The following is a 27,680-nucleotide window of genomic DNA, read 5'->3' as shown; positions in this document are numbered from 1 at the left end:
TGTCCCTATGGCTGACCCCCTGGCTGTCCCCATGGCTGTCCCCATGGCTGTCCCTATGGCTGTCCCTATGGCTGTCCCTATGGCTGTCCCCATGGGGAGGGGCTGCAGCATGGATGGGATGGAGGGGTTGGGCTGCAGCTCAGCATCTCGAAGCGATGGATACGGGGAGGGGGGGAAGGAAGAGAACGGGAACAGAACCCCTTTGAAGGCATCTGGAGATTAACTCAAGGCCGAGACAGAGACTTCTGCAGCAAAACCTCATTAATGGAGCGGGAGAGGGGAGGGGGGAGGAGGAAAAATGTGGGATTCAGCAGAAAGAAGTGGGAAGAAAAGCCCCCACGCATCGCCCTGCTCTGCTTTCATGTGTCCCATCGGGGCTCCCCGCTCCTTCCTGTTTATCTCCTCATTACGGCGCTGCAGACGATTGGGGCGGTGCGGGGAGAGGGGGGGCCGGGGGGGCCCAAACCCCAAAGCCGTGCGGGGGGAGGTGGGGGGAGAGTGGTGTCCCTCGTGTGATGAGCTGCGTCGGGGCTCGGTGTCGCATCGCTCGTGTCATGAGGTGGGTCGGGGCTCTGCTGCAGGGCTCTGCATCCCTCATGTCACGAGCTGCGCCGGGGCTCTGCGGTGGGGCTCAGCGTCACTCACGTCATGAGCTGTGCCGGGGCTCTGCAGAAGGGCTCTGCGTCCTTCACACCACGAGCTGTGTTGGGGCTCTGAGCTGCAGCACCCACCCATGTGCTGCGCTGCAGTTCTGCGGTGGGGCTCAGCATCCCTCGTGTGACGAGCTGCGTCGGGGCTCTGCAGCCAGGTGCCACAGCCCAGCTTTGCTGCCCGGGCGCTGGGAGACGTCACGGGGGGCAGCTGCAGGCGGGGGAACGGAGGAGATAACATCAGTGGGGACGGCTGCTGGGAGCCGGAGCTGGGTGAAAACAAAGCAGCACCTCGGCCCACTGACCTACTTCGGGCATCGCCGCGCTGCAGGGATGGGGATGAGGGGTGGTGGCGCCCGCGCCGTGGGGATGCTCGGGGGCACAGCACGGCCGTGGGGTGGCACCGACCTCTAATGAGGGTTCGGTGGGCGCTAATTGCACGGGGACACCCATAGGGTGGTGGTGGGGGGGGGGGGGATGGCCGCTCCTTCCCCAGCCCACCAGCGGTTCTCCATCCAATTAGCCTGGTTGCGGCTGATGAAGGGCCGGGTAATTGCGGCAGTGTTGGATGTCCCTTCTAGCAGCGCTGGGAGGCATTGCATAAGCAGAGGGCGTTACGTGAGCGGGTCAGGGCTGCCCGGGGGTCCGGTTACAGCTGGCCACGCTGGCCCCAGCACAGCCCCGACCCCAAAGGGGACAGCGATGGGGGGACTCCGGTCCCAAATAGAGATGCTTGAGTCTTGGGGGTGGTGGCAGCGCGCTGGGGACCTACTGGGTGGGGGGGGGTGACGTGGGCACAGTGCCCACCCCGAGCACGGAGATGGCACCGATGTGGAGATGGCACCGATGTGGAGGTGACACCGACCACCATCAGCATCAAACACACAGCACTGCTGTGCCCTCCCAGCTGCGGAGTGCCACATCCCCACACCTCCCCCCCCCTCCCTATCCCCCCCCCCCCCGGCTCTCCCCCACCACCCCTTCCCTGTGTCCCTCCCCTGCACCGGGTGACAGCGGTGGCACTCCGCGCCGCTCCATTGCTGCTGCCTGATGTGATTGCGGTGATGGCGGTGGCTTCGCTGCTCTCCCCGCTCCGCTTCCCTCCTCCCTCCTCCCGCCTGGTTGGGCACAAGGATGGGACACGGGGTGACAGGCGGCCCCGGCGCTCCGCTTCCAGCGCACCCCACTCACGTCGCACCCCGGGAGCATCCCTCCGTGCTGGCACCGAGCGGCCCCGCAGCTCACCCTCATCGGGGCGCTGCCCTAACGAGGTCACCATCGTCAGCTCCATCACAGGTGGGGAAACCGAGGCCCAGAGCAATGCCTGCAGCACGTGGCTGCCCGGCTGCTATGACAGCTGTTGGCAGAGCCAGAGAGAAAATCTGCCCCGGTGCCCGGCGCAACCCAAAACTCCGGGGTTGCACAAGTGCACACCACGCCTGCAGTGAGCAACGCTGCAGCCACGCAGCGCCCTCAGCCCTGGGGATCCGAGTCTGAGTGGGCACTGCTGGGGGCAGAGGCTGTGCTGGGTCCTACATGGATGTAACACGTCCTACATGGATGTAACACATCCTACATGGATACACCATCCTACATGGATGCACCACGTCCTGCATGGATGCACTGTCCTACATGGATGTACCATCCTACATGGATGCACCACGTCCTACTTGGATGTACCATGTCCTACACGGATGTACCACATCCTACATGGATGTAACACATCCTACATGGATGTACCATGTCCCATCTGGTTGTGCCATGTCCCCCCTGGTTGTGCTGTGTCCATCCCGGCCGGGCAGAGGGATGCTGCTCCCCTGCTGCAGGGTGGGACCCGTGTTACCCGTTTCACCCCAGGACCCCGCAGATGCCCTCTGGATTTGGCTGAGTTTAAACCACCCGATGACCAAATCCTGGCCTTGGCCAAACCCCACCCGGACTCACTGGGTGACTTTCTTCCCAATGGGAGTGGCTGTCCCCCCCTCTTTGCCCCTACACTACAGTGTTGGAGGGCACCGAACCTCCCCAGCACCTCTTCCCCCCTCCCATGTCCTGGGGATGGGAGTATTGACTCCCCCATGGGGCAGCCGACGTGCACAGGGACGATGGCAGCAGCACCCAAAGCGGCGTCTCCTCCGCTGGGCTCTGCTCCATACCCCCCCGGCATGCAGGAATTCGGGATGACACCACCCAAATCCCTAATCCCTGTTTGCTCTCCTTGCGCCGCACCCATCGAGAGCAGAGCTGACATCCCCTCCTGCACCCACAGCCCTCACCACGGCCTTGGGGCTCAGCCCCACACACCGACCCACACCTGGCGCAGTGCTGACCCCACGGGCAGTGCTGTGCCCCTTCACCTCCCCACGGCTCAGCTTAGGAGTGGGCCACATCCTGACAGCGCTGGGCACGTTCCCTGTGTGAGTCAGCGCCCCACAGCGCCTTATGCAAAGGGAGAAGGTGTGGGGTGGGGGCATGGGATGCTGCGGGGTGGGCAGTGCTTCGTCCCTGTGCTGTGTGCTCAGCCTGGGGGCGGCCGGCCACTGCCCAGCAGGGGAAACTGAGGCAGCTGTGGGGAGGCCCGGCCCTGTGCCCATCGCTGTGCCACCATCCCTGTGTGCCCATCGCTGTCCCCATTTGGGGCCGTGGTTCAGCCATCCCCCTTTGGGGCTGAGGCTCTGCCAGCTCCCACTGTGGAGATGCATCCCGGTGCGGAATGGGGCCGTGCAGGGAATGGGGTGAAGGTGCGGTGACTCAGCAGGGCACGCTGCCGTCCCCGTGCCTGGGAGAGCCGCGATGGGACGGCCCTCCCATGGGCGGCAGCACTCAGTGCCCGGCGTGCAGAGCTCAGTGTGCAGCTCCCAATGTGCAGTGCTGAGCGTGCAGTGCCCGGCGTGCAGTGCTCAATGTGCAGAGCTCAGTGTGCAGTGCTCAATGTGCAGAGCTCAGTGTGCAGTGCTCAATGTGCAGTGCTCAGTGTGCAGTGCTCAATGTGCAGAGCTCAATGTGCAGTGCTCAGTGTGCAGTGCTCAGTGTGCAGTGCTCGATGTGCAGAGCTCAATGTGCAGTGCTCAGTGCGCAGCTCCCAATGTGCAGCTCCCTGTATGCAGTGCCCAATGTGCAGCTCCCAACGTGCAGTGCCCGACGCTCAGCCCCGAGCAGCGCACGGCGGGAGGGAGAAGAGGAGGAGGAGGAGGAGGAGGAGGAGGAGGAAGGGCGACGGGCGGAGCTTGGAGCGAAACCGATTTGTCGGGGCGGAGCCGCGCGGGTTCGTCATGTGAACGGCCGCATGTTCGGGCAGAAGTGGGTCAGCGGTGCGGAGGGGCGGGTGGAGGTGCGGAGCCGCCCGGTGCCGCCCGGTGCCCCATGAGCCGCCCGGCACCGCACTGAGCGCCGCCGGAACGATGCGAGGTGAGAGCGGGGAGGGGGGGCAGCCGGGAGAGCCGGGGGTCCCCGGGAGGGACACGTCGGGGGAAGGCGGCGATCGGGCATCGGGGAGCGGGGGAACGGATGGGGTGGGGGCACGCGGGGATGGACGCGGGGATGCGGGGACGGCACCGCTCCGCCGTTCGGTTCGCGGTTGTTTTGCCCGACGGCGGCACAGAGCTGCGCTTAAAGCTCTCCCCGCAGCAAAGCCCGTTAATCTGCCGGCAATGCGCCGCTGCGCTGCCGGGCGGCCGCGGGGACGGCCGGGGGTCGGCGGTGGCTCCGGGGCGGCCGCGACGCGGTGGTTTCGGGCCGGGATTTGGGGAGGGGTTCCTCTCCGTTTCCCCGCGCAGTGATTTGTCCCCGTGGAGCCGCCGCGACGAACGCCCCGCGCTGCTCCGCTCCTTCCCTTCTGCGTAACGGGACGGGCGGCGGTGCCCCGCGCCCTCACCTTCATCAGCGCTCCCACCTCATTAACCGCAGCGCCGGCGCGGGGCTCATTAACGGCGGGGCTGAACTTTTCCTTTCTTTCATTGCGTTTTATTCCTTTCGGCCCCCCCCCGCAATTAAAAACCCTCATTAAAGGCCGCCCCCCCCCCCCCCCCGGCGCTGCCCCGCTCCCCCCATTCCCCCCACCGGCAGTTTTTCCCCATCGGGGTCCCCTCCGATTCGTACCCGATGGACTCACGGTCCTTTTTCTCCCCCCAAAACCGCCGCTCTGCCCCATTCCTGACAGCTCCTCCGCTCTTCCCTCTCCGGATCCTTCCCCCTTGTATAATCCTATAGGGGTTTTCAGCCCTTGTTTTGCAAACGGCGTGGCTGGGAGCGTGCGGGGCTCGGCCGCCTCTCCGAGTTGTCCCAGTGACCCAGATCTGTCATTGGGAAATCAGTGAGGGCGGAGGAGGAGCCTCCCTGCCCGCCCGGCCGTGCGTGCCCCTATGGGCAAAGGACGGTGGCACCCAACGGGGCCGTGGGGTCGGGGTGACAGCGCCCGTCGTCACCTGCAAATGAGGTGTGGGTGAGGGATGGCGGTACCCGACGGGGTCTGCTGTGATGGGGTCAGCGTGACGGCGCCCGTTGTCACCCGAAAATAAAGCATAGGCAAAGGACGGTGGTATCCGATGGGGTGTGATGGGGTTGGGGTGATGCTGCCCATCGCTGCCTTGATGGGGACGGTGGCTGCAGGACTGGGATCCTTTGGGGACGGGGTTAGCAGCACCGCAGCCTCAGTTTGCGCAATGGGGTCATGCAGAACCTCAGAGCGTCGTCCCAAAGGTTTTATCCCCAGGACCCCATCGAAAGGGTGCAGCAAAGAGGAAGGGTGGAGGGGATGGGGGTCCCCGGGCCCCCTCAGCGGGATGGGGGAAGCTTGGTATTGTGGGTCCATGGGGCAGCAGGGTGACCCCACGGCATCGCTGCAGTGGGCTGTTCTGACAGCTGCTGGGATGTAAATCTCGCCCTGTTTATTGAGAGTGCCTTTAATTAACCCTGCGGTGTTAAACCCCCCCAGTTGGCTGTGGGGCTGAGGGGGGCCCTTCCCCAGCCCCGTTACCCCCTTCCTCCCCAGCTCCGTTATCTCCACCCCAGCCCCATTACCCCCTTCCCCACCTGCGTTACCCCACTCCCCAGCCCCATCGCCCCCACCCCGTGCCCTCATGTGCTGCTGCCTGCAGCTCCAAAGTGCAAAGTGCTGCACTGCAGGGCCGGGCACTCAGCACCAAACCGACTGCCACCACAGCACTGCGTGCACCCCAAAACGCAGCCCAGCCCCATGAGGGACCCCACCACCTCCCAGGAAACCCCATAGCATCCCCCAGGACCCCCCAGCATCACCCCTAACCCTGCCTTATGTAACACCCCAATGGAGTGGATGTGCCGGTGACCCCACACCTTGCACTGTCCCACACTGGGTTGCCCACAGCATGGGTTTATGGGGTTTTTTTTGGGGGGGGGGGACCCCGGAGGTGCAGCTTTGTGCTCTGTTTGCGCCAGCAATAAACCCCTTTCATTTCTTTCTCCCTCCGCTCGTGCCCAAGGCTGCCATCCCCAAACGCAATCATGGGTAATTAGTGAGGGAGCTCGGCGCTCCTGGCCAGGGGGCAGTGCTGGGGGCGCAATGGGGATGGGGGGATGCATTGCTCTGGGGGTCCCCGCGTCCTCATGTGCCCCCTGAGCCCGCAGTGGGGAAATACAGACAAAAGGTGGGGGTCTCCATGGGGAGGATGGGGTCCCCATGCCGGGGCAGGGCGCACAGACCCACTATGGCCGCACACCGGGGGGTCCCCAAAGTCCCCACAGTGAGGGGTGCCAACGCCACGGGGACACAACGGGGCCCATCCCATAGAGGGGGGAGCGGCCGCGGCGTTACACAAGTGTGCGGAGCAGAAAGTGTGTCAGTGGGACAGGAGGGCGGCGTGGGCTCGGCGGGCGGACGGACGGACGGACGGACGGACGGACGTGGGGCCAATCGCCACCACGCAGCCGAGCCGACGGCCGGCCGGTGCCATTACATAACGATGGCCAGCAGTGGCAGCGGGCCCAGAATTGGGCAACGAATATTTACAGTGGGAGGAGAGCAAATACCGCGCCGGGACAATTTAATTGCGGGATGGGATCAGTTGTTTTAACCCTTTTCTTTTTTTTCCCCCCCTTTCTTTCTTCTCTTTTTCCTCTTTTTTAGCTCAGTTTTGCTTCCTGGGCAGGTGAAGAGTTTGTTTCCTCCCCCGCTAAAAAAAGCCTTTTCCACCCCAGCCCGGTGCTCATGGGGTGCTGGGACTGGCACAGACCCAATGGGGAAACTGAGGCACGAGGGAGGCAGGCAGCGGTGATTCAGATGGAGTTACAAACAGAGCAGCAATTAAAAGCTGTTCTGACACTTAATTGCCACCACGCCGCAGTTACGGCTGCACCCCCACATCAGTTATTTGGGGCTGACGTCCCAGCTGCGGGTCAGGTGCTGGCGCTGTAATTAGCAGCATTCCCAATTAGAGCCCGGAGTGGCTCCCGATTGATCGCTTTGGTTTCTCCTGTAGGGCGGGTCGGGGGGTGCGGGGTCAGGAGGTGCTGCTCAGCCTCGGAGCAGCTCAGTCCCTACAGACCTGCCCCGAAGGCAGTGGGTTACATGGAGGGGGCATTTCAGCTCCTGGGGGTCAGGGTTTGGTTGGGATGGGAGTGCGCTTCTGCGGTGCCGCAATCGCCGGGCCGGGTATCGGCTGCGGGCGGAGATGCATCACCCGGCGGCTGCAATTAACCTTGCATAACGAACCCCGCTTCCTGCCGGGGGTGGCACCGCCTCCGTCCCCCAGTGACGCTCATGGGCACCGGGGTGGGATGGGGTCCCTGTGGTTTGTGTGGGTTTTTGGGGCACACGCTGCAGCAGGAATGGGGTTTGGGGTTGTCTTGCAATGGTTGAGCGGTGGTTGCCGTCGTGGTGTCTTGGCTCGTCATTGGGGCTTCAATGGGGACTGAAGGGTGGTGAGTGGAGGGCCCAAAACCCCGTCAGTGGGACAATAGGGGTCACAGATCCCCATCCCAAACCCACATCAATGGGTCAGTAGAGGGCACAGTGCTCCATCTTGACCCCCCCAGCCACTGTTTGTTGGCCCATTGATGGGGGGGTCAGGATGGGGCTCTGTGCCCTCTATTGGCCCATCACAAATCCAACTCATTGGGTCAATAGGGGGCGCAGAACCCCATCCTGAACCCCCATCAATGGGTCAGTGGAGTGTACAGAACCCCATCGGTGGGTCAATAGAGGGCTCAGAACCCCATCTCGATCCCCCACCCACTGCTTCTTGGCCCGTTTATGGGGGTTCAGGATGGGCTTCTGGGCCCACTGAGTTGGGTTTGTGATGGGCCAATAGAGGGCACAGAACCCCATCCTGAACCTCCATCAGTGGGTGAGCGGAGTGCACAGAACCTCATCAGTGGGTCAGTAGAGGGCATGGAACCCCATATATGGGCCAACAGGGGGCACAGAACCCATCAGTGGGCCAATAGAGGGCTCAGAACCCCATATATGGGCCAATAGAGGGCACAGCACCCCATCTTGATCCCCAGCCACTGCTTCTTGGCCCATTGCTGGGGATTTGGAATGGGATTCTGTGTCCATTGAGTTGGGTTTGTGATGGGCCAATAGAGGGCACAGAATCCCATCCTGAAACCCCATCAGTGGGCCAATGGAGGGCACGGAACCCCAAAATGGGTCGATAGGGGGCACAGAACCCCATCTCGATCCCCCAGCCACTGCTTCTTGGCCCGTTGATGGGGGTTCAGGATGGGCTTCTGTGCCCACCGAGTTGGGTTTGTGATGGGCCAATAGGGGGCACAGAACCCCATCCCAAACCTTGCAGAGGACCACGGGGTGATGTCTGGGAGGGCAGAGGAAGGCAGCAGGGACTTACCCACGCCGGGGATTTGCACAGGCCATGGGGATTTTCAATGCCCATAATCTGGCCGCAGGGTTTATTTTGGCGCGGCGGCGGCTGCACAGAACCCCCGGGGGGAAGGGGGGGATTAGCAGTGCAGCGATGCCGGGAGGCACGTACCAGTGCTATGGGGGGGTTGGGGGGGGGGGGGGGGACAGCGCTGGGCCGGATCTGGGGCAGCTGGAACATGAGGACGAAGCCTATTAGCAGCTCAGTGCCAGCGAAGCAGAAGCGGGAGGGAAGCGGATTTGCTGGGGGACCTTGAGCTGAGCATTGCTATATCGGGGCTGCGGCTGCAGGGGGGTGCGCGTGGGGGGCGCCAGCAGTGGGGTGGGTGCAGGGATGGGGGCTCACCCTGTGCATGGGGTCCGCAGCGCTCCCAGCCCCACAAGCGAGCGTGCAGCGTTGTGAGAAGTGAGGGGCACGGTCCCAAAACTGCAGTCGGGGAGGGCTGGTGCATGGATGAGCTGTGCTAAAAAAGCCTAAATAGGGTTTTCTGCTCAACTCCCGCTCCCCACAGTGGCCTCTTTGGGGTTCTGGCATAGCGATCCCACAGATGGTGCAGCAGGGGGTGGGCTGTGGGCAGTGCAGCTGTCCGGCAGCGCGGCCGTGCCTCAGTTTCCCCTTCCACAGCCAGGGATGGGCGGCCCCCTCGGTTCCCTCACACCACACTTTTCCCCTTTGCCGCAGCCCAAATCGAGGTGATCCCCTGCAAGATCTGCGGGGACAAGTCCTCGGGGATCCACTACGGCGTTATCACCTGTGAAGGCTGCAAGGTGAGCGCAGTGTGGGCCGGGCGGGTGCTGCCGTCCCACGGGGCGCCTTCCCAACCCCATTGCCATCCGTTGTAGGGCTTTTTCCGGCGGAGCCAGCAGAACAATGCCAGCTACTCCTGCTCGAGGCAGAGGAACTGCCTGATCGACCGCACCAATCGCAACCGCTGCCAGCACTGCCGCCTGCAGAAATGCTTGGCCCTGGGCATGTCCCGTGATGGTGAGCTGCACCTGGGGGGAGGGGGTCAGAGCATGGGGCACCTTGAAATGGGGAGAAATATGTGGGTTTGGGGTGGTATTTATGGGGAAAATATCAATGGATTCTGTTTGGGTTGGGTTGAGGAAGGAGGTGCTCCAATGGTGCGTGGGCTGATAGAGGGCAGAGAACTCCATCACAAACCCATATTGATGGCCAATAGAGGGCACAGAACCCCATCAGTGGGCCAATAGAGGGCACAGATCCCCATCAATGGCCAAAAGAGTTCACAGAAACCATCAGTGGCCAACAGATGGCATAGAGCCCCATCAGTGGGCCAACAGAGGGCACAGATCCCCATCAATGGCCCACAGAGGGCAGAGAACCCCATCCATGGGCCAGTGGAGGGCACAGAACCCATCAGTGGCCAACAGATGGCACGGAACCCCATCAGTGGGCCAATAGAGGGCAGAGAACCCCATCAGTGGTCCGGTAGAGGGCACAGAACCCATCAGTGGGCCAATAGAGGGCACAGAACCCCATCAGTGGCCAACAGAGGGCACAGAACCCCATCAATGGCCAACAGAGGGCACAGAACCCCATTACAAACCCACATCAATGTGCCAGTAGAGGGTCGGTCAACACCACTGTGCTGACACCACGACGCTGTTGTGTTTCCCACTCCCTGCAGCGGTGAAGTTTGGCCGCATGTCCAAGAAGCAGCGGGACAGCCTCTACGCCGAGGTGCAGAAGCACCAGCAGAGGCAGGAGCAGAGCGGTGGCCCCAAGGATGAGCCCGAACCCCTGAGCCGCATCTACACCACCAGTGTCAGCAGCGGCCTCTCAGACCTGGATGACATCTCCACGCTGTCTGATGGGCTCCTCTTCGACTTCCCCCTCACTCCTGATGGCAGCAGCAGCTATTACAACCTCGACCTGTTGGCCTCGGCACAGCCCTCGCCCGATCAGTCCAGCCTGGATGTGGCCGACGCCACGCTCATCAAGCAGGAATCCATCTATGAGCTGATGCTGGAGCCAGCCCTGTTTGCTCATGGTGCACTGGAGGGCAGCCAGCTGGCTGGGGACATCTCCATCCTTGAGATCGGTGAGGGATGAGTTGATTGGAAGAGTCCTTAAAGATCATTGAACCGTGGAGAGATTGGGTTGGAGGGGTCCATAAGGATCTTAGAACAGTGGGATGGTTGGGATGGGAGGGGTCATAAAGGTCCTAACATGACAGAATGGTTGGGATGGAAGGGACCCCAAAGGTCGTAGAAGCGTGGAATGAGTTGGTTGGAAGGGACCCTAAAGATCATAGTACTGTAAGATAGTTGGGTTGGAAGGGATCCCAAAGCCACCCAACCCCACCCCTGCCATGGGCTGGGTGCCCCCCAGGAGCTCAAGCTGCTCAGGGCCCCATCCATGGCCATGAAGACCCCCAGGGATGGGGCACCCACAGCTCCAAGCAGTGCCAGGGCATCACCTCTATTTGAATACAGAATTTCCCCCTCATATGTGCCCTAAATTTCCCCTCTTCCACTTTAAACCATTCCCCCACGTTCGACCCCCACCGCTGTGCAGACCGGATCGCCCAAAACGTGGTGAAGTCTCACCTGGAGACCTGCCAGTACACAGCAGAGGAGCTGAAGCACCTGGCCTGGAGCCTGTACTCCCCGGAGGAGGTCCGTGCCCTGCAGAGCAAGGTGAGATCCATCATAAGATCACGGAATCATTCCGGTTGGAAAAGAGCCCTCAGACCCCCAACCCCAACCCCAACCCACCCCCACCATGCCCACTGACCACGTCCTTCACTGCCACATCTGCTCAGTTCTGAGCACCTCCAGGGACGGTGACCCCACCACCGCCTCCTCCAGTTCCAATGCATCACCACTCCTTTGGGCATTGTTCTTCATATACAGCACGCTTCTGCTCCTCTTGGGATCTGGTTGACCCCACTGTGGTCAGGATCCACGTTCCACCCCGACCTCAACCTTCTGTTGAGATCAGGTTGACCTCATCGTGGTTGGGACCGATGTTCCATCCCAACCCCAACCATTTATTGTGATCAGGTTGACCCCACTGTGGTCAGGATCCATGTTCCACCGCAACCCCAACCTTCTGTTGGGATCTGGTTGACCCCATTGTGGTTGGGACCCATGTTTCATCCCAACCCCAACCTTCTGTTGGGATCTGGTTGACCCCACTGTGGTCAGGATCCATGTTCCACTGCAACCCCAACCTTCTGTTGGGATCTGGTTGACCCCATTGTGGTCAGGACCCATGTTTCATCCCAACCCAAACCGGTGCTGTGCACAGGGACCCCTTTGGCCATCTCCGAAGGTTTTTGGAGCCACAGGGGGTGGGCACCAACGGGGAGGTGGGAGGTGGGACTGCCCCAAGTGCCAGCGAGCCCTAAGGGCCATCCCTGCTGACCCCGCAGAGCTGTGAGGCCATGTGGCAGCAGTGCTCGCTGCACATCTCCAACGCCATCCAGTATGTGGTGGAGTTCGCCAAACGCATCGATGGCTTCATGGAGCTCTGCCAGAACGACCAGATCATCCTCCTCAAAGCCGGTAAGGGCCTCCCCCAGTGCCGCCCCAAGCAGAGATTTCCCTTTGGTGAAATACTGGGGTCACAACTGAAAGCCAAAACAGAAAACAAAACACCGAAAGCAAACCCAAACGGGATCTACTGGAATAAACCCCAAACCCAAACTCAAACGGGATCTACTGGAATAAACCCAAAAGCAAACCCAAATGGGATCTACTGGAATAAACCTCAAACCCAAATGGGATCTATGGGAATAAACCCCAAACCCAAATGAGGTCTATGGGAATAAACCTGAAACCCAAATGGGATCTATGGGAATAAGCCCAAAATCCGAACTCAAATGGGATCTATTGGAATAAACCCAAAAGCAAACCCAAATGGGATCTATGGGAATAAACTTCAAACCCAAATGGGGTCTATGGGAATAAACCTCAAACCCAAATGGGATCTATGGGAATAAACCTCAAACCCAAATGGGGTCCATGGGAATAAACCTGAAACCCAAATGGGATCTATGGGAATAAACCTCAAACCCAAATGGGGTCTATGGGAATAAACCTGAAACCCAAATGGGATCTATGGGAATAAGCCCAAAACCCGAACTCAAATGGGATCTATTGGAATAAACCTAAAGCCCAAACCCAAATGGGATCTGTTGGAGTAAACCCCAAACCCATATTGGATCTATCAGAATAAACCTGAAACCCAAACCCAAATGAGATCTATCAGAATAAACCCCAAAACCAAATGGGATCTGTCGGAATGTACCCCAAATCCAAATCCAAATGGAATCAATTTGAATAAACCCCAAACCCAAATAGTGTCTATCAGAATAAACCCCAAACCCAAATGGGATCTGTTGAAATAAACCCCAAATTCAAACCCAAACCCAAACGGGACGTATTGGAATAAACCCCAAACCCATATTGGATCTATCTAACCGCTGTGCTGTCGGGAATGAACAATTTGGACCCCAAACTCGCACTGGGGGCTCTTCTCTCTCTTCCATTTGGTCGTGGGATGATGGAACCCCCTGCCCTCCCCTCCCCTCCCTCGCCTGCTGTCCCTCTGCCCATGCCAGGTTGCCTCGAGGTTCTCCTGCTCCGCATGATCCGCGCCTTCAACCCCCTGAACAACACTGTGCTCTTCGAGGGGAAGTTCGGCGGCGTGCAGATGTTCAAGGCGCTCGGTGAGAGCTGCTCTGGGGACCCTTTGGGGCATTCCTCTCCTTTTGATGCCCGGATGGGGCATGTCCCCGTGTGAAATGTGGCAACCCTATAGCTGGGATCCCTAAGAATCCATTCCTATGGCTGGAAAAGACCTCCGGGATCATCCAGTCCAACCCTAATGCCAACCTTCTGTTGGGATCAAGTTGACCCCATTGAGGTCGGGACCCACGTTCCATCCCATCCCCAACCATCTGTTGGGATCAGGTTGGCCCCATTGTGGTCAGGACACACGTTCCACCCCAACCCCAACCTTCTGTTGGGATCAGGTTGACCTCTTCGTGGTCGGGACCCATGTTTCATCCCAACCCCAACCTTCTGTTGGGATCAGGTTAACCCCACTGTGATCAGGACCACGTTCCACCCCAACCTCAACCTTCTGTTGGGATCAGGTTGATTCCATTGTGGTCAGGACCCATGTTCCATCCCAACCCCAACCATTTATTGTGATCAGGTTGACCCCACTGTGGTCAGGATCCATGTTCCACCCCGACCTCAACCTTCTGTTGGGATCAGGTTGACCTCATCGTGGTTGGGACCCATGTTCCATCCCAACTCCAACCTTCTGTTGGGATCAGATTGATTCCATTGTGATCAGGACCCATATTCCACCCCAACCTTCTGTTGGGATCAGATTGGCCCCACTGTGGTCGGGATACATGCTCCATCCCAACCCCAACCTTCTGCTGGGATCCAGTTGACCCCACTGTGATCAGGACCCATGTTCCATCCCAACCCCAAGCTCAATGATGCTCCACACGGGGGACCCCTTCACCCATCCCTAAAAGCTTTTGGGGCCATTGGGGTGGGAGGTGGGTTGGGGGCCCCATGGAGCCGTGATGTCCCCGTCTCCCCATAGGGTGCGATGACCTCATCAGCGCCGTCTTCGAGCTGGGGAGGACCCTGTGCCGCCTGCAGCTGTCGGATGAGGAGCTCGCCCTGTTCACTGCCGCCGTGCTGCTCTCCCCGGGTGTGTGGGGACACAGGGGGGGTCTGGGGGTAAAGCTGGGGGGCGCAGACCCTTAAATCCCAAATGATTTGTTATTCTCGGGAAAGGCGGTTGGGGAAAGCACGTCTAACAAACACATGTGCTCAATGTTGGTGGGTGGAAGAGCTGCACCGCCTTCGTCCCCGATGTCAGGGTTGGGGGGTGGTGTGGGGCTGTCCCACGTCCCCAAAGCCACCCTGAGGAGCAGGAAGGGCGGTGGGAAGAGCAATGGGCACCTCCAGCATGTGGGGCAGGACCAGCCCCATGGCACTGACCTGGCTGTCCCCGCAGACCGCCCGTGGCTGACGGAGTCCAAGAAGGTGCAGAAGCTCCAGGACAAGATCTACGTGGCCCTACAGCACGAGATCCAGAAGAAACACTCCGCCGAGGACAAACTCTCAAAGGTAGCAGTGCTGCGGGGAGCCCCGCTGGGGGGAGACCCAAAGAACCGACGGATGGGGATGGGCAGCGTGTGGGGGGCCCAGACAGCTGTGGGTGCCCCATCCTTGGATGGGCCCTGGGCAGCCTGGGCTGGTGGGGGGCAGCTAACCCACAGCAGGGCTGGGGGTCTTTAAGGTCCCTTCCAACCCAACCATGCTGTGATTTTACGGTTCTATGATCTTATGGGTCCCCTCCAACCCAACCACCCTACAGCTCCATGTCCTTTAAGGTCCCTTCCAACCCAATGTCCCTTCCAACCAACTCATCCCATAGTTCCATGACCTTTAGGGTCCCTTCCAACCCAATGTCCCTTCCAACCAACTCATCCCATAGTTCCATGACCTTTAGGGTCCCTTCCAACCCAATGTCCTTTCCAACCAACTCATCCCATAGTTCCATGACCTTTAGGGTCCCTTCCAACTCAATGTCCTTTCCAACCAACTCATCCCATAGTTCCATGACCTTTAGGGTCCCTTCCAACCCAACCCATCCTACGGCCCTATGATCTATAAGACTCCTCCCAACCTGTTCTATTGTTGTATGGTCCTACCATCTTCGAGGACTCTTCCAACCCAACCATTCTGTGATTCTGTGATCTTTAGGGTCCCTCCCAGCCCAATCATTCAATGACTCTATGATCAGTGATTGGGAACGTGCACTCACCGCTCCTCCTTTCCCCACAGATGGTCTCCAAGCTGCCCCTGATGAAGACCATTTGCAACCTGCACTTGGACAAACTGGAGTTTTTCCGTCTCCTGCACCCGGAGACGGCCATGAACTTCCCACCCCTCTATAAGGAGGTCTTCAACTCGGAGCTGCAGTACAGCGACCCACGGGAGAGCTAAGGCTGGGAGCTGCCAGCCCCCTCCCCAGCCCCAGATCCAGAGACGAACTGAACCCTGAGGTTTGGGGCCGTCCATTTAACTCGTGTAACCAAACCCAAGACAGCGGGGTTGCGGATTGCAATAGCTCTTGAATGTAAAGCACCTTGGAAGGAAAAGCAAACGGACTTTGCCATACCCGTGAAATGAATGTGAAATCTCCACTCGGGAGAGGAAATGCTCCCGGAGGTGTACGGCTCCGACTCGTCCCGCGGTGCGTGGATCCGGGGGTGCAGAACCAGAGGGGTGGGGGGTCCGTGCTCCCGGTTAGCAGAACTCACAGGGAAGGACACGGACCGAACCTCACGGTGGAAGAGCCGCCAGGAAGGCGATGGGATTTCCCACTTTGGAGAGATTTGGGGTTTTGCCGCTCGCGCCGTCCGCCCCGCGCAGCCGTGCGCTTTGTGGCGCTGTGTCCGAACTCATGGGAGCATCCGTGGGTCCCATCAGCCCCATTTCTCCCCCCGGCGTGTTGGTAGAACCCACTGAGCGTCCCAGTGCTGAGTGCCAACCGGGGATGTGCCGCACGTGTTTTCCTGCCCTCCCGGATCCTGAAGGTCGGCAAGAAGGGAAGAGTCAGAATTGCCTTTTTTCGTCTTTGGGATTTGTCGCCGTCAGCGTCGCCGTCTTCATTTCATCGGCAAAGAAACCATGAAAGCACCTTAAAGTGGGGAAGGATGAGCCCTCGTGGGAGGGATTTGGGGTTCTGAGCAAGAGGAGCCCACGTGGGAAGAGTGGAAGTATCGAATACCAATAACTCAACTGCCCAACGCGGGAACCTGCACTTTTCAGTTCTCTTTATAGGAACGGACTCTTCGAGTTATTTATTGGAAGGGACGGAGTGGATTTTCACAGGGAGGGGTTTGGGGCCCTGCTGTGCTGCCATCCCAAAGCCAAACCCAGGGGTCTTGGTGGTACGCGTCAAAAGGGATGGGAATGGAGCGCCGGAACCTTAACCCTTAAGCCTACCTCTAACCCCAACCCATAACCCTAAGTGTAACCCCCCAACCTCTAACCCTAACCTATGACCCACAACCCATAACCCTACCCCCTACTCCTAACCCCTAACTCTTAACCCTAACCCCTACCCTTAAGCCCAACCCTAACCCATAACCGACCCCTAACCCTGACCCCTAACCCTAACCTACAACCCTAACTCTTACCCCTACCCCCTAAGCCCTACCTCCAACCCCTACCCCCTAATCCTATTCCCTAACCCCTAACTCTTAGCCCTGTCCCTAATTCCTACCCCTAGTCCCTAACCCTACACCTACAGCCTCTCCTTACCCCCTTACCATACCCCTATCCCTAACCCTCTTACCCCTTACCCCTTGTCCCCTACATCTTATCCCCTACACCTTGCCCTTACCCCTAACCCTATAACCTTAACCCCCTTACCCCAATCCACAACCCCTTAACCCTTACCCCCTTTCCTTTACACCTTACCCCTCCTGCCTTGCCCTACCCCCTTACCCCTATTACCCCTTACTCCCTAACCCTTTATCCCCTACTCCTTATTCCCTGCCCCTTATCCCCTAACCCCCTTACCCTACCCTCTAACCCTAACCCCCTTCCTCTTATCCTACTCCCAACCCCTAATCCTAACCCCCTTACCCTTACCCCTAACCCCTACCCCTTAATCCTCTTACCCTTGCCCTTAACCCCATAACCTTAACCCCCTTACCCCTACCCACAACCCCTTAACCCTTACCCCTAACCTTTACTCCTTACCCCTCCTGCCTTGCCCTGGTCCCTTACCCCTTACCCCTATTACCCCTTATCCCCTAACCCTCTTACCCCTTACTCCCTAACCCCTTATCCCCTACCCCTTAACCCCTAACCCCCTTACCCTTATCCTACCCCCAACCCCTAATCCTAACCCCCTTACCTTTACCCCTTAACCCTCTTACCCTTATCCCTAACCCCATAACCTTAACCCCCTTACCCCTACCCACAACCCCTTATCCCTTACCCCCTAACCTTTACTCCTTACCCTTACCCCTCCCGCCTTACCCCTTACCCTCACCCCCTTACCCTTATCCCACCTCCTAACCCCAACCCCCTTCCTCTTATCCTACCCCCAACCCCTAACCCTCTTACCCTTACCCCTAACCCCATAACCCTCCTCCCCTTACCCCCTTAACCCCTGCCCCCTTACCCCACCCCCTTACCCTTACCCCTACCCCCTTACTGTACCCCCTAACCCTTTTACCCTCACCCCAACCCCCCTCCCCTCTTCCCTCTACCCCAGCAGCCCTCACCCCTCTCTCGCCCCACATCCCAGCCCCATGGGGCCGCGCTCTCCCCGTGCACTCCATTCCACGTGGACGCATTCATCTGCCCTCATCCCCCCCCGACCCCCCCCGCGCTGTGTACAGAACAGATCAAACCTAAATTATGTCTATTGCTGTGAATGTCGGTGCAAAGAGAACGCTCTCGACGGAGCTCCGATCGCTTCTTATCTTATCGGAATCTCTATGAATGAATGGGAAGAATGGGAGATCCCGCGTTCCGCGTCCCGGCTCTGCACCCATAGGTGCTGCTGGCCCCGATGGGAACCCCGCTGCAGTCGGGGGACGTGCGGGGGATGTTCCGTCCGACGGGAATTTCTATTTTTTTAAAGAAAAGAAAATGCTGAATAAAACCTCTTCGGGCCCACGCAGCCGTAGGAGCGGAGAAGTGTCTCTTTAAGGACTTGGTGGGATGGAGGGGAACGTGTGGGGCTGCACGGGGACAATGGAGTGCGACCCCAATGGTGCTGAGCGGGTTTCCATGCACGGAACCCATTGCTGTGCCCGCCCCATAACCTCCAGCACCGACCCACACTGGTGGCCCAGCGTCCCCAGCAGCACCGGTTCAGTGGGGCGGAGGGACCTCTGCTGGTGTGGGGCTCAAATATTCCCTTCCTGCCTGTGGTCCCACAGTGCCGGACCCACAGAGCCTCACCCCATAGAACCTCAGCCCCAGCACCTGATCCCATAGAACCTGACCCAGAGAACCTCAACCCCAGCACCTGACCCATAGAACCTGAACTACAGTGCTGGACCCATAGAACCTGGCCCCATAGGACCTGACCTACAGCATCTGACCCATAGAATCTGACCTATAGAAGCTGATCCCACAGCACCTGACCCACAGGATCAGACCCCCAGTGTCTTATGCACAAAACCTGACCCACAGCACAGGACCCATAGGGCCTGACCCACAGGACCGAACGCAACAGCACCTGACCCCTCAGCTCCTGATCCCACAGGATCTGACCCATAGAACCTGACCTGCAGTGCTGGACCCATAGAACCTGGCCCCATAGAACCTGACCTACAGAATCAGACCCATAGAACCTGACCCACAGTGCTGGCCCCATAGAACCTGGCCCCATAGAACCTGACCTACAGAATCAGACCCATAGAACCTGGCCCCATAGAACCTGACCTACAGCATCAGACCCACAGAACCTGACCCCAGCGTGCGACCCATAGAACCTCACCCCACAGCTCCTGACCCCACGGAACCTGACCCACAGCACTGGCCCCATAGGACCTGACCTACAGCATCTGACCCATAGAATCTGACCTATAGAAACTGATCCCACAGCACCTGACCCACAGGACCGGACCCCCAGTGTCTTATGCACAGAACCTGACCCACAGCATCTGACCCATAGAACCTGACCCATAGAACCCGACCCACGGGTGCGCTGAGCTCCCCATTGGGTTCAGGCAGCCCCACGACACTGTGGTGGGGACACGTGGGGTCCACGGGTGCCTCCGAAGCAGCAGCCTCCCCGTTTGCGTTTCTTACAGCAACAGCAACGCTGGGTTTTGAGACTCGTTTCGAGGCCCCTCTGGAAGGCGAGGCCAACCCACGCACTCCGGGGCCGCCGCCGCCACGGCTGAGGGCTGCCACGTGGCGGCGAACGTCCCCCGAGGCTGCGACGGAGCTCAGCCCTCCGCCTCTCCCAGAAGAGTGTCCCTCTCCGCTCCCCGTAGTGCGGTCAGCCGACACCGTCACGTGACGCGCGGCGGGGCGGCGGCGCGGTGCGCTCTGGGAGACGTAGTCCGGAGTGCGGGGTGCGCTGCGGCGGCGCTGCGGTGCGGGACTCTCTTTCCCATCGAACCCCGCGACGCCGCGGAGGGATCGGGGAGCGGCGCTGAGCGGAGCGGGGCGGGCGGCGGTGCGTGCGGGGCTGCGGGGTCCCATTCGGGGCACGTGGGGCCTTCATCCCACAGCGGGGTGCTGGGGTGGGAGGGTCCTTACAGGTCAGTGGGGGAGTGGTTGGGGTGGGAAAGGTCCTTATAGGTCAATAGTGGAGTGGTTGGGGTGGGAGGGTCCTTGCAGGTCAACGGTGGAGTGTTTGGGGTGGGAGGGTCCTTATAGGTCAATAGTGGAGTGGTTGGGTGGGAGGGTCCTTACAGATCAATGGTGGAGTGGTTGGGGTGGGAAAGGTCCTTGCAGGTCAACTATGGAGTGGTTGAGTGGGAAAGGTCCTTGCAGGTCGTTGCTGGGGTGGTTGGGGTGGAAGGGTCCTTGCAGGTCAATAGTGGAGTGGTTGGGTGGGAGGGTCCTTATAGGTCGACCACGGAGTGGTTGGGGCAGAAGGGTCCTTGCAGGTCATCCTCAGAGCCATCAGACCGCTGGGGTTGGGGCCGACTCTGTCCCCGTTCACTCCATGGCAGTGCAGGGATTCCCATCCGTGTGCAGGAGGAGCTCACTGCGCTGCCATGCGGTCCCACCGCCCCCCCCAGGGCTGAACTGGCTTCACCCAATCCATAGGAAATGCATTGCAGCCCTCCCCAAATAATTGCAGCGCTGCAAAGCTCCCCCCCCCCCCCCCCCAAACACCCACCTTGGGAGCGGTGCTTTGCTCTGCAATTAACTCTGCCCGCTTTGTCCCAGCAGCTGGGCGTCCTTGCAGGGAGCCAGGCACCATCCCAGCCCCATGCAGCACTGAGACGGTGAGGGGGTGCTTTGCTGGGGGGGGAGGAGGGGGGGGGATGCTTTTGGGGGGGGTTGGAGGGCACTGGGAGCACTGCTGCGGGTTGCAGCGCTCGGAGCTGTGCCGGCAGCGCTGCTCTGTGAGTGCTGCTGCTCCCATGTGCTGCCTCAGCACTTCCCCGCTTCTCCTTCCTGGTAGCTCTGCTGCCGTCCGGCTGTCGTGGCCCAGCGACCCCCTGAACCACCATGGCAGGTAAGGACCCCTCGGCGCACAGCAGAGCTCCCACACCCCACTGCTCAGCACGCTGCTGGCGCTGGAAGCCATCGCCGCAACACGGCGTAGAGACCCCCAAAGCTCTGCAGCTCCTTCCTCTCCTTTCCCCCCCTGCTGTCACTCCCCACGCTGTCTCCTGCTGTCCTGTGGCCATCGGGGCTTTAATTCCCCCTCGCAGCATCCTGCCCGCGCTCTCACTCTTTAATGCACCTTAATTGCAGCCAGGTGACTCGCAGCAGCTTGAAAAGCTCCCCGATGCAGCCCAGCTCTGAATGCTCCCCATACAGTTACACGCAGCTCCTGCAGGGTCTGCTCACACACACACAGCATCCGAGGAGGGGAACTCTGGCACTGACAGCCCCTGCTCACACATCTCCCCTCCTGCACCGCTTGGAGCCTTTCCCGGCACGTTCCCCATCTCTCCCCCTGCTTGGCTCTAATGCTGTTTACTGGGGCGGAAGGAGATGAGAGGCAATGAGTCGCACTGCCCTGCAATCCAGCTTTAATCAGCAGTGCTCCGCAATGGGCAGGGGCTGCATCCAGGCACAGCAGGCTGACAGCAGCTTTCATGCAGGGGTCGGGGCGTTTAATGAGTTGGTATTGAAATGCCATTTGTCCCCAAGGTGAGTTTCTCCGTATCGCTTCCTGTCAGCCTGTGCTGATTTATGGTGTCTCAGTGCAGAGCTTTTGCTTTCTGTTTGCTGCTGGGCTTCGTGTCGCATAAAGACCCGTTTTGGAAAGAAAGGGGTACGACCCCGAATGCCTTAACAGCAGAATCCTCCCCCGTGCTGTGCCTGCGCTGAGCTGCTGCCATCTGAGTACCACATCCCAGTGAGAGATGCTTTCCAAGGGCAAACTCCTTTGGGGCTCCCTTCTTTCATTGGGAACCCCTCCTTTGGGACTCCCTTCTTTGGGGGTTCCCTCTTTAAGACCCCTTCCTTTGAGACCCCCTCTTTGGGATTCTCCCTTTGAGACCCCCTCCTTTGGGACCCCCTCCTTTAGGATCCCCTCCTTTGGGATTCCCATTTTGGGACCCCCTCCTTTGGGATTCTCTTTTTGTGTCTCCCTCCTTTGGGATTCCCATTTTGGGATCCCCTCCTTTGGGGTTCCTCCTTTGGGACGCTCATTTTAAAGAGTTTTTTTTTTCATTATCCTTGTCCTGGGGGCGGACGCGTGCTGGGGAGGTGCAGAGGATGTCCCACTTCCAAGAACATCTCAGTATTCAGCTCATCTGCTGTGTTCTGTGTTGCAGAGAAGGTGAATAACTTCCCACCGCTCCCCAAATTCATCCCCCTGAAGCCCTGCTTCTACCAGAACTTTTCGGATGAGATACCCATCGATTATCAGTCCCTGGTGAAGAGGATCTACCACGTCTGGATCTGTACGTTGAATAAGGAAGCTGCCCTGGTTGTGGTTGCGTGGTTGAGTTGGAAGGGGCCCTAAAAGACCATCCAGTCCCACTCCTGCCCTGAGCAGGGACAAGTTCCCTTCAACCCCAACCATTTCTATGGTCTCATCACTCTAAGAATGACCTGTAAGGACTCTCCCACCCCCATCACTCCATGGTTGGCCTTTAAGGACCCTTGGAACTCAACCGCTCCACTGTTGACCTGCAAGGACTCTTCCACCCCAAACACTCCACAGTTGACCTCTAAGGACCCTTCCAACCCAACCACTCCATGTTTGACTTGTAAGGACCCTCTCACCCCAGCCACACCACGGTTGACCTGTAAGGACCTTTCCACACCAGCCTTTCCACAGTTGACCTTTAAGGACCCTCCCATCCCAACCACCCCATGGTTCAGTGGACAGTCATTGAGGTCACAGAATCTCAGGATGGCTTGAGCTGGAATGGAGCTCTTGGGGTTGTCTGATCCTACTCCTGCACTGAGCAGGGACCCCCATAGCTCCACAGGGTGCTCAGAGCCCCATCCCCTGACCTCTGGTGTCTCCAGGGATGGAGACCCATATTAATTGTCATTTTTCCCGTAACCCTTGCACATAAATCCCCAACAGGGTCTCATTTAAAGGAATTTTTCTTGCTGGAGAAATTACCTACACCTCCCACGTGTGCATGAGCAGAGTAGTAATGGAAATTAAGAACAGCAGCTCTGAGGAAGACATCCCAGGATGCTGAGTGCAGAATGGACATGCTCAGCTATTGAGCACAGCACTGGTGCCCTCTGAGGTCTGCTGAGAGCTGTTTCCCTCTATCCGAGGGGCAGGAACAGGGGATGTGAAATGGCCTTTAAGCCACCTGCATGTCCCTGTGTTCTCAGCCTGGTTGCAGTCTGCTGTTCCCTCGTTCAAGGCAGCACTTAGGAGCCCTGAACCACTCCCAGGCTTCCTCAGAGGCTGCAGGAAGCAGAGGGAGAGCCTGCAAGGCACTGTGCTGGTGTCTGACAGCTCCTGGGCATCCGCAGAGAGCACGGGGCCCACAGCACTCCTCTCTCATTAAGGGGTTTTGCTACCAACAAGGATTGAGCCTTTGCTCATCGCAGCACTGGGCTGAGCCTTGTGCTGTTCTCCATCCCTTGGCGGCCCCAGAAGGGATCCTCATCCCCCAGCTCAGAGCATCCCCTGCTGGTGGCTGTCCCTGTGCTGCTGCCCCACTGCTCACAGCAGAAAGCTGTTCCCCCTTGGGGTGGGTGCAAGTTTCCCACATAGCACAGACCCTCCCTGTGATCATCCCAGGTGTCTGATTGAGCTGTGATGTGAAATGGCACCAGTTCATGCTCTTTCCTGCGCTCTCTTTGCAGTTTACTGCATCACGCTGGTCGTGAACATCATTGCCTGCCTGGCGTGGTGGATTGGAGGTGGCTATGGTGTCAACTTTGGCTTGGCCATCCTCTGGCTGATCCTCTTCAGCCCCTGCAGCTACGTCTGCTGGTTCCGACCGGTGTACAAAGCCTTTCGGTACGTGGGAACCCAGGAAGGTTTGCTTTCCTTTTCCTTTGGGGGAGAGATTAATCATGGGATGGCTCAGGTTGGAGGGGAACTTGGAGATCATCCCATGATAAGACAAGGGGGAGATGAGTTCAGACTGAGAGAGGGGAGATTAAGCTGGATGTAAGGAAGTTCTGTGCAACACAGGCAGTGAGGCACTGGCACAGGCTGCCCACAGGGCTGGTGGATGCATATTAAAGATATATATATATACATGCAGAGGGGAGGCTCAGCATGGAGGTGACATGGCTGGTGGCACCCTTTGGTCACCAGAAGACCCCACTCCAGCTCAGGGGTTTGAGCTTTGAGCCCTCACCTGAACCTAAACCCAAACCCAAACCCTAAGCCACTCTAGCTCGAGGTTTGAGCTCTGAGCCCTAACCTGAACCCAAACATGAACCCTCATCCACTCCAGCTCAAGGTCTGAGCTCTGAGTCTGAACTCAGTGTCCCCCTGACGTCTCTGTTCCTTCGCAGGTCGGACAGCTCCTTTAATTTCATGACCTTCTTCTTCGTCTTCGGCTTGCAGTTCGTCCTCACCTTCCTGCAGGCAGTGGGTTTCTCCGGATGGGGAGCGTGGTAAGGACAGCCTCCTCCCAGGGGCCACTCCACAACCTGCAGGGGGGCAGTGGGAGTGCTGGCAAGCCGGCTCTGGGCTCTTGGGGAGATACCATCCAAGCAGCGCTGAGCTCTGCACTGTCCTCTGTGCTCTCTCGGTTTCCAGGAGCTGTGAAGCTGCTCTAACGCTGTGTTCCCCTTTCCCTCCCTTGCAGTGGGTGGTTGGCGGCCATCACGTTCTTCAGCACCAACGTGGCAGCTGCTGTGTTCATGCTGTTCCCTGCCATTATGTTCACGATGGCAGCGCTGGCGATGCTTGTCTGCATTTTGAGGGTAAGAGCTTCAGGTGTCTCCGTGCCGTGTGGTGTCTGTGGTGTGTGGGGCACAGCCAGCGCTCACCGCAGCACCCACTGCTTTCTGTAGCATTAATCGGTGTTAATTGGGGCTTCTTGCCCATCCTTTAGGTGCACAAAATCTACCGAGGGGCCGGCGGGAGCTTCCAGAAGGCTCAGGATGAATGGCACAGCGGTGCATGGAGGAACCCCCCCAGCAGAGAGGCCCAATACAACAACTTTGCAGGGAACAGCCTGCCCGAATACCCCACGGTGCCCAACTACCCCTCGGGAAACCAATGGCCTTAGGCAGCCCCGGGCTGCACGCTGCCTGGATTCTCTCCTTTTTTTGCTCCTTTTATCATTATCTGAAAAGGTCATTTGCATTCCCCTCCGTACGCTCCGCTCTTCGTGGGGTTTTCTTGTTGGTTTTTTTTTTTGTCCCCTCGTGGCTGCAGAAGATGTGTGCTGCCTGCTATGGCACGCCAAGAGCTCCGCACGGCCGGATCAGAACATCTGAAGGTTTTTCCCTTGTGCTGCTCCAGCCTTTGCCTCATTGCAGGCCGAGGAACCCACTGCTCGCTGCCCTTTGCTCGAGGGCTCCTTGTGATTGTGGCTGAGCTCCCTGCAATGTGAGCACTGCCAGCGTTGCTCTCCCCACGCACCACCAAGCTGTCTGTCCTTGGAACAACCACAGTCTGAGCATGATTACCAGCCGGCGTTGGCTCTCCCAGATGAGTAATCTGGAATCTTTCACTCCACATTGGGAAATGCAACACCTGATTTCTTTGGTACTGCTGATCTGAAGGTGGCTGTGCAATCTGCAGCCTCATCTGCCTGTGCTCTCTGGTGAAGATTCCTTCGTAAGGCAGTGCTCACTGTGGGTGAGTGTTGCTCAGAAGTGGAGTCCCCATTTCTGTGGCTAGAACTGCTCTTAGGATATAAGTCCTGCTTTCCACGCTCCCAAAAGCTTTAGCTGGATCTGTATGCTGCAGAGGTGCAGATTCATCTCATTTTGTTAATGAGTGCTCGCCGAAAGCCCACTGGAAGTTATGGTAAAGCCAACTGGCGTTGGGCTCTGAGCCTGCGGATGCTCGCCCTCTGACAGGCAGGCAGTGTGAGATATCTGTGCCATCCCAGGGTTTCCATGCTGACCCCACATGTGCTGAACTGACATGCCTTGTCCTGTGTTCTGGCCTCCAGCTGCTGGGGCCCTTATCTCAGCGCTGGGCCCCAGGGCAGTTTGGGAGCAATTCCACTGCAATGGATAGATACGTACACCATCGTGCAGTGAGCTGTCTGATAGACCAAGGGAAGCTCAGTAGTCCTCATAACTATTGTCAGCAGTGCAGAGCTGGCGCCGGTGCATCCAGCAGCACTTCCTTCCAGGTACAAGCAGAACTTCTTGCCTTTCCCCAGGAATCAGCAAAAGAGAATAAAGCTGTTGGGAGGGATTGTATGCCTGAGAGCTAGCACTGATCTCATCACCCACCTTCATCTCATGCATGTCCAGCAGGACAGCCAGAGCCTGAGCCATCCCATTCCCTGTGTCCTGCAGCGACCCGAGCACAAAGGCTGTGCTTTCCCCTTTCCCCCAGCACCCTGCTGGGAACTCTGTCTGCCTGGGAGGTCAGTTCCCAATATTTCTGAAGGGAGTGAGCGTTAAGCATCTTCAGCTCTGACAGCTGGTCCTGTGCAGAGCCAGGTCTGGAGGTTTGGGTTGGCCCCACGGCCTGCCAGCTCTGGGGGATGCCAGAGGTGCTGGAGCCCGAGTCACTCCGTGTTCACACTAAGTAACTGGAAAGCAAACCTGGCTCCCGGACAGGGACAGGGAGGCTGCCCCAGCTAGGAGGAACTGATTTGCAAGTGATCTTTTGAAAACCATTTCTACATGTGCCTTAACTAATGATGTTAGTTCACGAAGGAGAAATCTTTGTTCCCCGTTCCCCTCTGCAAAGCTTCCCCTTCGCTCCATTAACTTTTCCCATGTCATTCCGTAAACACTCAGCAAAGTACAGCTTGGAGTCTGCACAACACCTTTGTTGTTAGGGCCAAAGCAACAGCAAACATCAGTGGGAGGGCAGAGCCTCCTCTGACCTTGGTTTACGAGCAGCACTGACCCCTGCTGCAGCACCAGCCCTTCGCTGCCTTGGGGATATTTCATGTGCTGAACACAAGGGTGTTTTCTTCTTGCAAGTGTGCACTGTGTTTGTAATTACAAATGCTTGAAGCCTTCATCATAGAATACGACCTGGTTGCGTTGCCAAGCTTTTAGGTGCCTTTGTCATGTGTCAAGTGTGATTTTAAGCGTTCTGTGTCGCTTGCCATCAGAGAGTGATAAAAGAACCGTGAGGAGAAACATTGCCAAGAGACTCTGTACTTCTTCTCTTCTTCCCTTTGGGGAATCTGGGGGTCTTTCAAAGAGCCCATCTTGCATTTCCAACCTGCTCAGTGCAGAGAAGGGGATACTTCAGAGCTTCAAACCAATACTGGTTGGAGGCAGACACCAAAATCACGACCATCGTTAGCAAAAGGATTGCTAAATCATGAGCAAACACTGCCTGAGATTTCTAAAGAGCTTAAGTGGAGCTCCGTGGATGGGAGCTGCCATCTCGAAACGCATTTCCCCCCTTCCATCCTTTTCAATGCCAGAAACCCAAATTCCAGCAAGTCGACTCAGTGCTGCCTGAACTGCCATGGCTTAAATTCTTCGGGCTCCTCTATGGTTTTTAATGTTTACATTCAGTCTCTTCACACCATTAACCCGGACCCGGCTCCTGGTTTTGCTCGTGTCCGCGTGTTTGCTTTGTGTCACTCGCGGGGCTCTGCCTTCTGTTTGTGTTTTGATCACAAGACAATAAACGCTCATCCTGTGCTCGATGAGAAGAACTGGCTGTGTCAGAGCTGTGTGTGTTCCCAGGGAACCCGAGCTGCCTGGCAAAGGGAAATGGCAAAATCGAGATTTTCTTTCCAAAGTCTCCCACCATTTTTTTTTTCCCCCTTCAAAGAACCAAACGTTTATGGAAGCTCATCCCCTTGCTGGGGACCAGTGGGACAGTTGGCTGGCAGGTGTTTTATAAT

The 27,680-nt window shown here is 58.4% G+C and overlaps 2 protein-coding genes and 2 long non-coding RNA genes across 6 annotated transcripts; 2 read left to right on the top strand and 2 right to left on the bottom strand.

The window, feature by feature from the left end:
- Nucleotides 1–243: 243 nt before the first annotated feature.
- Nucleotides 244–4,933, bottom strand: LOC121107745. Its single transcript, XR_005842145.2, has 3 exons — nt 4,749–4,933; nt 1,655–1,768; nt 244–861 (listed from the first exon to the last, which is right to left on the bottom strand). It is a non-coding gene; the product is annotated as an uncharacterized LOC121107745 (long non-coding RNA).
- Nucleotides 3,947–18,217, top strand: RORBL (RAR related orphan receptor B like). 2 transcript variants are annotated; one of them, XM_003642864.6, is made up of 10 exons: nt 3,947–4,058; nt 9,191–9,276; nt 9,352–9,493; nt 10,161–10,574; nt 11,051–11,172; nt 11,910–12,042; nt 13,101–13,208; nt 14,105–14,215; nt 14,525–14,637; nt 15,358–18,217. In XM_003642864.6, exons 1-10 carry the CDS (start codon nt 4,052–4,054, stop codon nt 15,517–15,519), a joined length of 1,398 nt encoding a protein of 465 aa, XP_003642912.3. In that variant the 5' UTR covers nt 3,947–4,051; the 3' UTR covers nt 15,520–18,217. The 2 variants fall into 2 exon arrangements, with proteins under 2 accessions (XP_003642912.3, XP_046760604.1); XM_046904648.1 differs by lacking the exon at nt 9,191–9,276.
- On the bottom strand, nt 10,465–15,358 carry LOC121107744. The gene is made up of 3 exons (XR_005842144.1): nt 14,509–15,358; nt 11,083–11,160; nt 10,465–10,601 (listed from the first exon to the last, which is right to left on the bottom strand). It is a non-coding gene; the product is annotated as an uncharacterized LOC121107744 (long non-coding RNA).
- Nucleotides 18,218–19,685: 1,468 nt separating the features above from the next.
- SCAMP4 (secretory carrier membrane protein 4) lies at nt 19,686–27,488 on the top strand. 2 transcript variants are annotated; one of them, XM_004948767.5, is made up of 8 exons: nt 19,686–19,729; nt 20,455–20,510; nt 20,690–20,743; nt 22,017–22,145; nt 23,524–23,680; nt 24,187–24,288; nt 24,483–24,600; nt 24,732–27,488. In XM_004948767.5, exons 3-8 carry the CDS (start codon nt 20,737–20,739, stop codon nt 24,906–24,908), a joined length of 690 nt encoding a protein of 229 aa, XP_004948824.2. In that variant the 5' UTR covers nt 19,686–19,729; nt 20,455–20,510; nt 20,690–20,736; the 3' UTR covers nt 24,909–27,488. The 2 variants fall into 2 exon arrangements, with proteins under 2 accessions (XP_004948824.2, XP_015155369.2); XM_015299883.4 differs by having other exon boundaries at nt 19,686–19,814.
- The last annotated feature ends 192 nt before the right edge of the window (nt 27,489–27,680 follow it).

Source organism: Gallus gallus, chromosome 28, assembly GCF_016699485.2.
Source record: "Gallus gallus isolate bGalGal1 chromosome 28, bGalGal1.mat.broiler.GRCg7b, whole genome shotgun sequence".
NCBI lineage: Eukaryota > Metazoa > Chordata > Aves > Galliformes > Phasianidae > Gallus > Gallus gallus.
The sequence above is the reverse complement of the archived record's forward strand: the minus strand, read 5'-3'. Positions and strand labels throughout refer to the sequence as shown.

Bases quoted from the DNA above. Each gene is read 5' to 3' on its own strand.
- RORBL (XM_003642864.6), top strand. The intron at 12,043-13,100 runs GTAAGGGCCTCC...TGCCCATGCCAG, and splicing joins GATCATCCTCCTCAAAGCCG to GTTGCCTCGAGGTTCTCCTG. The intron at 14,638-15,357 runs GTAGCAGTGCTG...CTTTCCCCACAG, and splicing joins CCGAGGACAAACTCTCAAAG to ATGGTCTCCAAGCTGCCCCT.
- SCAMP4 (XM_004948767.5), top strand. The intron at 22,146-23,523 runs GTACGTTGAATA...CTCTCTTTGCAG, and splicing joins GATCTACCACGTCTGGATCT to TTTACTGCATCACGCTGGTC. The intron at 23,681-24,186 runs GTACGTGGGAAC...GTTCCTTCGCAG, and splicing joins CCGGTGTACAAAGCCTTTCG to GTCGGACAGCTCCTTTAATT.